Source organism: Bison bison, unplaced genomic scaffold, assembly GCF_000754665.1.
Source record: "Bison bison bison isolate TAMUID 2011002044 unplaced genomic scaffold, Bison_UMD1.0 scf7180017864146, whole genome shotgun sequence".
In the NCBI taxonomy this organism is placed as follows: Eukaryota; Metazoa; Chordata; class Mammalia; order Artiodactyla; family Bovidae; genus Bison; species Bison bison.
This window is the reverse complement of record NW_011494718.1, coordinates 12,518,529-12,527,418: the sequence shown is the minus strand read 5'-3', so window position 1 is coordinate 12,527,418 and position 8,890 is coordinate 12,518,529. Positions and strand designations below refer to the sequence as shown.

Genomic DNA, 8,890 nt, shown 5'->3' with positions numbered 1-8,890 from the left:
GATTCCAGCTTGTGCTTCTTCCAGTCCAGCGTTTCTCATGATGTACTCTGCATATAAGTTAAATAAGCAGGGTGACAGTATACAGCCTTGACGTACTCCGTGTAATGCTTAGCCAGTATCAAAGGCTGCACCATAGCTTCTGCACACAGTTCAGCAACCCCAAACCTTGCAGTGTGGTAACGTGAGCCACTGGGATGGAAGGAGCAGCTAGGGAAGCAAGAGTCCCATGGGTCTCAAAGGCTGCATCTACCTCATCAGAGCTTGAGTGACTTTGGGGGAGAATGGATCCATGTATATACATGGCTGAGTCCCCTCACTGTCCACTGGAAACTACCACAACATTGTTAATTGTTTATACCCCAACACAAAATAAAAAGTTAAAAAAAAGAACCTTGAGTGACTGCTCACCCCAAAGCTCACCTCTCCAGAAGTGGGCTGCACAGCTTTCAGCAAATCTGACACAGCCCCGGCGAGGGTCCTCGCGGCTCTGAGCAAGTCCTCCCCACTGCCCACCTCGTCATCCATGAGGGCTGCTAGCAGCTTCACGCCCTTGGACATCTCCGTCAGGTTGGAAGAAATGGTGGTGATGGCGCATCCCACGGCAGTGTAGTCGGTGTCCGCAGGATCACCTGGGACAGAGAAGGATTGACACCATCAGAGAAGGGCGGTGAAGGCTGCAGAGAGCCCAGGGTAACACGAGACAGGGGGTGACACTGGCAGCAGACCCCCACCCGCTTGCGACATCCTGCAAGAGTCAGGCATCTCGTCTCCCCATCTCCAAGGCTGCTCTTCATGAGGTCCTTTCACCCTGAGGTCTCACACTTTGAGATTCTGAGTGTGAACACCTTTAAAACTAGCATCTCACAGTCCTTTTCAGAAGGCCTCTCCAAGGTCAGCAGCTTGGAGAGGTCAACTCTGTCCCTGAAACACTGCAAGGCTGCTTGGTGATGCCAAGATCATCCCTGGCTCTCACTTGACAATGCGAGGCTGAGAGCCATGCAATCCAGAGAAGACCACAGTTAGACAAGATGGAGTAAGGCACCCGTGACGGCTAGTCATACAAAACCATTTTGAGACTGTAAGCTCTCAGAAGGCAGAAACTGGCCTCAATAAACTTTGAAGTATGTCCAGCAGCTTGATGGACAATGAGCTGAGTAAGTGCTTTTCACTGAAGGCGCATGATATAGTCACAAAGGCAAGAGAGGTTCCCCTTATTTCTCCTGGGTCAGGTGGAGAAAATGCTTGAAGCATTGTGAGGGCCTAAAAATAGGCTCTTCTCTCAGAATAGGAAAAATCTGTTGCTTCAATCAAAGACTAAGAACTTCTCTTTTTTTTTTTTTTGAACAAAACCACAATACACCACAAATCCCTCAAGGACTCACCGGCTGTGAGGTTAACAACTGACGCGGTTCCAGCTGTGATGGCATCGACTTGAGAGTGGATTTCGTGTTTGGATTCATCCACTTTATTCTGAACCCACACCCTGGACGCCTGCAAAACCAGATAACTGCATGACACAATCGCTGTGCAGGGTTACCCAGGAAACCAGAGAAGCCGTGCCATAAAATGAGACCAGCATTCTGACCACACTCCTCTCACTGGGCCGGCACCTGTGAGGCCCTTACGTCATCTTTAACAATGTCCTTAACAGGTCTCTTGCTCATTCATTCATGCCACATGGAATGAAAATTCTCAATGCTTCTTACTCGGGCTACCTTTTATTTAAGATTTTGGAGACAAAACTCTCTATGGTTTTACATAGGTAAATCCAGTTAAAAAAATGGAGATAATTAGTATCTTATAATAATACTGCCCAGTGGCACCAACGTGCATGCTCAGTCATGTCTGACTCCTTCTGACCCCATGGGCTATAGCCTTCCAGGCTCCACTGTCCATGGGATTTCACAGGCAAGAAAACTCGAGTGGGTTGCCACTTCCTACTCAATGGGATCCTTCCAACTCAGGGATTGAACTGCATCTCCTGTGTCTACTGCAGTGGCGGGCAGATTTATTACCACCGAGTCACCTGGGAAACCCACTGGCAGCAACTGTTGCTAATTTTCAACTTCATTTTTTCAGAGAATGGAGTGAGAATCAGGGTATTTTAGCTGAGAGTCTTCTCTCAGTGTAGCAACTATCTTTTATGACATGAATATCATGCTGATGTGCACCTTTACTGGCAGGATTTTGAGGGGTGGTCTTCAGGACTCCTGCTCTGGATCCATAATATGTCATATGACATTGAGCAAACTTCACTCAGTTCCTGTGCCTAAATTTCTTCTACTGTAAAAACTCAGTGGTCTTATACTTTATGCTCATGTGACTCTTAGCAAATTCTGCTTTTGGCCATTTCTGGTCTTAGCCAATGAGTGCTTATACTGGCAATGGTGATCCCATGGTAATAGATGGTTCTGGTCTCCTTCCCCAAATAGTCCCCAAATATTAATCTTGGTTCAGAGTATGTCTAGCACTAAAATATTTTATATATTAATTCTTCAAAAGTTGGTGAAGCAAGAATATTAAGTCCAGATATTTAAAAACTCCCTCTCCCAACTATGCTGGATATGGGAGGCTGCCATATGTATTTTTAGTCTCAAGTTCCTGAAAGCAAAATACTTAATAACTTCAGAGACTTGAGACAAACAGCTTTGAGGATGCTGCACCCTTCAGGTATACAGGTACACAAATGAAAAACACATTGAGCAGAGAGAACTTGGAGGCAGCTGTCCTGGCTGGATGAGACGAGGCTACAAACTGTGTCTTGGTTCTGCCCCTGTGATGTCCAGGCAGTACTACAGCCATGGTTTCCAACCCTGGCTGCATATGAGAATCACAAAGAGATAAAACACCATGGAAACTCAGGCCCCACCTCCAGCAACACTGATCTGCTTGGTCTGACCTGGGCCCTAGGCTTTGTCCTTTAAGCCTTTCAGGTGATTCTAATGTGCAAAGCGGGACAGAGAATGACAATGGTAGCCGGTGCTTGGCAAACTTCCCTGTGTATACAAAACAGCTGGGAACTAAAACATAGATTCTGATTCAGAAGGGCGGAGGCAGGCCTAAGATTCTGTACCTCTCACAAGATCCTAGGTGCTGCCAAGGCTGCTGGCCTGGGGATCACAATTTAAACAGCAAGGGACTAGATGATTTCATGCAATGGCAGCTATGGGAAGGCAGTTAAACGCCCTGCCTCACTGAAAAGTTCAGTAGTACGAACCCAGCAGTTCACAAAGCATGGTTCCCAGACAAGCAGTAGCACCTGAGAACTTGCTGGAAATGCAAATTCTCCAGCCTCACCCCAGACCAACTGAGTCAGAAAAAATGGGGGAGGGGCCCATTTTTAGCCTCTGGATGACTCTGAGGTTTGCTCGAGTGTGAGAACCACCGGGATTAACAACAAATCCAGCTAATACTCACTGAGCTCACACTGTGTTAGGTGCGGGGCTAAGAACTTTGTGAAGTGAAAGTGAAAGGTGCTCAGTCGACTCTTTGTGACGCCATGGACTATACAGTGAGAACAGTATAGAGAACAGTACAGAGACTATACAGTCCATGGAATTCTCCAGGCCAGAAAACTGGAGTGAGCAGCTGTTCCCTTCTCCAGGGGATCTTTCCAACCCAGGGATCGAATCCAGGTCTCCCACATTGCAGGCAGATTCTTTACCAGCTGAGCCACAAGGGAAGCCCACACACAAGGGAAGAACTTTTTTTCATGATTGTGTTGTCAACCCTCACAACAGCCCTTCTCAGGGATAACAAAGTGGACCTTAGAGAGAGTAAGTTGCCCAGAAGACATAGCCACTGAGCCGTAGGCCTGGAATGTGGGCCCCACTTGAGTCTAAGTTCTTAGCCTAAAGGGGTACTGCCAATAGCCCGTAGCATTTTATGATTCTTTCTTCCTGTGCTAAGTGCTAAATTGCTTCAGTCATGTCCAACTCTTTGTGACCCTATGGACTATAGCCCTCCAGGCACCTCAGTCCATGGGAGTCTCTAGGCAAGAATACTGGAGTGGGGATCTTCCCAACCCAGGGATCAAATCAGTATCTTTTATGTCTCCTCCACTGCAGGTGGGTTCTTTACCACTAGTACCCTCTTCCTTGGGTGCAGCTTAAAGACAGGGACTCCATCTCTTAAAAAAAATATGGATTGGCACCTCACCCAGCTGGAGACAGAGATTCACCTCACTGAATCTAGCCAGAGCACAGAATCCCATTTTCTGTGAGGGCAGAGACATCAAATAAAAATGCTGAACTTCCCTGGTGGTCTAGTGGCTGACTCCATGCTCCCAAGGCTGGGGGCCTGGGTTCAATCTTGGTCAGGGAAACAGATCCCACAGGCCACAACTAAAGATCCCATGTGCTGCAATTAAGACTGGCACAGCCAAATAAATAAATATTAAAAAAAAGAAAATATTCTTAAAAAAAAAGTGCTGAATGACCCTCACCATATCCTGGCCGAGAGGTGGCAGGGAGTCGAGCTCGCTGAGGTCATCCTGGGCCTGCTGGACAGCGTGCATGCTCGTGTTGATGGTCCCCATGAGGGCCTGCTGGGCTGAGGTCTGCAAAGGTAGGTAACACAGGGATCACACCATGCTCCTGGCCTGGCAACAGAGCCTCTATGTAAGCAAGGAAATTGGATCTGGGATCAAGACACAGCGGTCCAGAGTACCTCTCAACAAACTGCCTGAACCACCTCCTATTTCAACTGGGGCTGGAAATAGGTATTGTGACACATGAATAGAATACCAAATAGGGGTGTCTGCAATAGAGTGATTATAATCAGCAGAGTGTAGAGAGTGTAATTAGCTGACAAGAAGGCTCAGAAAGAGTCCCCTGCTGGGAGCTCAGGGGCCCCAACCCTTGAGTATTCAGAACAGAAGTTCCCCTGCACAGGAATCATGTGGGTGTTAGATTTGAATTCTTGGTAAGTAAATAAAGATTTCACCCAAACCTACAGTACAGTCAACATGCTTCTTCAGTCAAATCACTTCTGGGCTTTCAGGCTCTTCTGCTTTCAAAAAGTTCTTGTCCCAAAGCATGAGATTCCAGAGAGACTCAGGCAGACGAGCACAGTGCAAGAAACCAATGATGTGCTCGGGGGGTGTGTGGAGTGGAACGGACTTGGACTAGTTCTGAGCCTCTCTGAGGGGTACTGGGCTGATGAGCAAGTGGGCGAGCAGGGTCCTAGCCCTCACTCACAAACCACGTGGAGAGGCCACTGGCTCTTGTCCAGCCCTTGAGGACACCTGTAGTCCTAGACAGAGCACTGCCAGAGCCACCCATTTAAAAGAAAACACACTGGGAATTGGGCATTTGGGACTGCAGAGCTGAAGAGCCAGGGTGCAGACAGGAAGTAGCAAGCGTGGGGATAACACACACAACCCATCACCAGGCTGGTATTGCTCCCTGGACACCAGGGGCAGCCTAGTGATGCACAGGGCAGGGCCCCTGGGAGCCTCACCAGCGGGGGCATGTGACCGCGGTGCATCTGCCCAACCATGACCTGCTGCTGTGGGGAGGGCATGCTGCCAACATTGAAGGTCTCAGGCCCGCTGGAGCCAGAGCGCATTACCGCTGGCAGGGCCACCGAACCATGTTCCACCTTCCCGGTGCGATTGAACTGCTGCTGCAGGATGGTGGACCTGCGGGGAACAGAAGCTTTGGTCACTGCGAGGTGGCCGCTCACATGGAGTGTCAATGCGCCTGATACCACAGGTGTTAGCAGTGTTCATGCTGCATGCTATGACAACCAGTTTAAAAGAGGCAAATATAGACAAGATCATGAATGAGGTAACAGCACTCAAATGCTCAGCAAAACCCTGAGATGAATGAATCCTTTGATATAATCACTACTGTAATTAATTACTGGCTTTATGCTATTAGCTGTTCAGAAAGACACAGAAAGCAATGACGTTCTAGGCCTAAGTGAATGTTCTGGATACAGTGATGTAGTATTTGGTAAATTCTACCTGAAACAGCATTCATTCAACACAAATCTACTGCATGCCAGGTTCTATTCTAAGCCCTGGGGACAGAGATCAGTAATCCTTAGTTTGAAGGAAGAAATGTGGAAATGAACTTCACATCTCCCTCAGCTTAGCTCTCCTTTCCCAGGTGGAAAGCCACTGACCACAGAGGATGTTTCAACACCTGTGGAGCCTTGATGACTGGCTGACCTTGGTACCTCGTCCAAATGATGTCAACTTAAGTCTGGGAAGACTCCCAGAGCATCTAGTAAAAAAAATTTCAAGTTTTTACCTCTTGATGTTTTCCTGGAATGAGAGGTGAGCGCCAAGGACTTTGAGCACATGAGGGTAAGACTCTGATAATCCAGAGGACAAACCCACAGGGAATGTGGGAGAGTCTGTGTTGCGGGGTGGGGAGGGAGTGGGGCAGGGTTGGTGAGTAGCTGTGTTAAGGCATAGGAGCCTCTGTCCCAGGATTCTGGAACCATCACAGTGTACTTCCTGTTGCCCAGGGCAAAGGTTGTGAGTCAAGTTAGGGTACCAATCGACAGGTATCCATGGAGGGACATTAGCATCTGCAGAGGAACTGGCACTAGAGAGGGTGTATCTAAGGCTCCTCTCAGAGCTCAGCTACATTCCAAGATCTCAGCCAATGTCTAATTCAGGGAGAAGTGAAAGATCTCGTGATGAGGATCTCCCTGGACTGTGATGCCCTCTGCAGTGGGGAGGGGCTGCAGTGGTGCCAGGCAGGGGAGGGTCCCAGCACTCAGGGCACAGACACTTACTGAGCTTCTCCTAGGAGAAGTTCAAGTGCAGTGGAATCCTGTGAAGCGCACAATTGACCCTATTAGGAAGCACTAGCTTACTAACATTCATCTGATGGTCATTAATAACTCCAAGAAATCAAGTCTTTTGCCAGAGGGTACCAAACAGCACTTGAAATGCAGTACATCAAATTTGGCTCCAAGTTGTATACTGCTGCTGCTACTGCTGCTAAGTCGCTTCAGTCGTGTCTGACTCTGTGCGACCCCAGAGACGGCAGCCCACCAGGCTCCCCCATCCCTGGGATTCTCCAGGCAAGAACACTGGAGTGGGTTGCCATTTCCTTCTCCAATGCATGAAAGTGAAAAGTGAAAGTGAAGTTGCTCAGTTGTGTCTGACTCTTAGCAACCCCATGGACTGCAGCCTACCAGGCTCCTCTATCCATGGGATTTTCCAGGCAAAAGTACTGGAGGTGGGGTGCCACTGCCTTCTCCAAAGTTGTATACTAATAGGGGACAAATAGAGAAACACTTTCAAGGGGATTACGATGCAAACTGTGAGAAAGTGGTACACAGCAGCCAAGGTGGAGAAACAGTGACTACGACTGGGCAAGTTCAAGATGCTGCCCCAGGACAGCGTCCTAGAGGAGATGTCGCAGACCTGAATCCGAGTCCTGGCTCGGCCCCAGGTGTACATCTCAACTGACCTCCAGGAGCTTCAGATTCCTCATCCACGGTCTGAGGATGACAAGATCTAGCCTACCTCTGCCATGGGAGATGTTGCTGGGATCAAGTAAGACAGCAAGATGGACACACACAGTATAGACCAGAAAAACTGTCACTACAATGCTCCATGAACATCAAGGGGGTGGGTGAACAGGCTTCTCAACAGGTCTTGCCTATTCCTAAATTTTAATAAGTCTCAGTTTCCTCATTCACAAAACGGGGCTAAATTGAGACTGCTCTAAATTTAAAATAATGATAAAAATAGCAAATATGTATTACAATCAAGAGATTGCTTAATGTGCTTTATTTGTTTTATAAGCATTATTAAGAACTCAAGCATCGAAATCAACTTATGAGGTAGTACTATCAATCAGTATTCATGAAGGAGACAGAGAAAACTCATAACGCCCCCAGGGCCACACATTGAAAAACAGACCCCAGATTGAAACCTAGTAACTCTGGCTCCAGAGTCCCTGTTTTTACCATTTCCTTTTGCTACCTCATGACATGTGTATCAAGCATGGCAGTAACTAGCGTCTCATAAACAAAAATTCCCCTACTGGGTAGGTCCCTAGCCCAAAAGATACAGAACTGAACTCACTCTCCAGGCTTTGATGATAATGATGCAGTTTATGAGATTTAAATCAGAAATTCAAAGTGGGACATGAAGGCTTACCATGTCTAAAGATGGAATTAAGTACCACATGGTCTTCCGTGTCTCCCTGAAACCCCCAGCCACCCTCACCCCAACAGGACACCCTCAACAGTGATGACAATGGTCTGGGGACCACACTTTGAGAAGCAAGACTCATCTATCTCATCCATCATCCCTCCACGTGAAGGACTTCAGGCAACCGGCCCAGAGTTGGCCTAGGAAACCTGCCCATGCTGGGAGAAGGCAGTTATCCCTGATCTTAAATACACTTACTTTTTAGGGGAGACAGATTCTTCTAACATAGTTGACTCCTCATCGCCCTCCAGTCCAAATCTATCTTTACTTTGTTTCTGAGGTAAAACAAGACAAACATGAAAGTTAGCAGGTCTTGACACAAGATCCTTTTAAGGAGGCCTTTTAAAATGAGCCACATAAGCAGGTACGTTAAGGTTGATCCCAAATTCCTTGTATGGGATATTTAATAAGTGATAGGTGAATAAAATCAATAGTTACAATGAAAAAGAAATGTAATATTTAATATACATATATAGTGCCTTTTGTATATATTATTGCACAGACAATTTCATATAGTTAAAATTAAGACACTAATACTCTACTGCTGCTGCTGCTGCTAAGTCGCTTCAGTCGTGTCTGACTCTGTGAGACCCCATAGACGGCAGCCCACCAGGCTCCCCATCCCTGGGATTCTCCAGGCAAGAACACTGGAGTGGGTTGCCATTGCCTTCTCCAATGCAGGAAAGTGAAAAGTGAAAGTGAAGTCGC

The 8,890-nt window shown here is 47.4% G+C and overlaps 1 protein-coding gene across 12 annotated transcripts in view; it reads right to left on the bottom strand.

Annotated features, from left to right (window-relative positions):
* Nucleotides 1-8,890, bottom strand: part of TLN2 (talin 2) — a 499,482-nt gene that overhangs the window by 158,223 nt on the left and 332,369 nt on the right. For all 12 annotated transcript variants that reach the window (XM_010840783.1, XM_010840793.1, XM_010840795.1 and 9 more), the window contains 5 exons: nt 8,381-8,457; nt 5,461-5,641; nt 4,445-4,558; nt 1,383-1,491; nt 421-629 (listed from right to left, as the gene is read on the bottom strand). In XM_010840783.1, the coding sequence (XP_010839085.1) occupies nt 421-629; nt 1,383-1,491; nt 4,445-4,558; nt 5,461-5,641; nt 8,381-8,457 (690 nt within the window). The remainder of the gene's footprint in view (nt 1-420; nt 630-1,382; nt 1,492-4,444; nt 4,559-5,460; nt 5,642-8,380; nt 8,458-8,890) is intronic.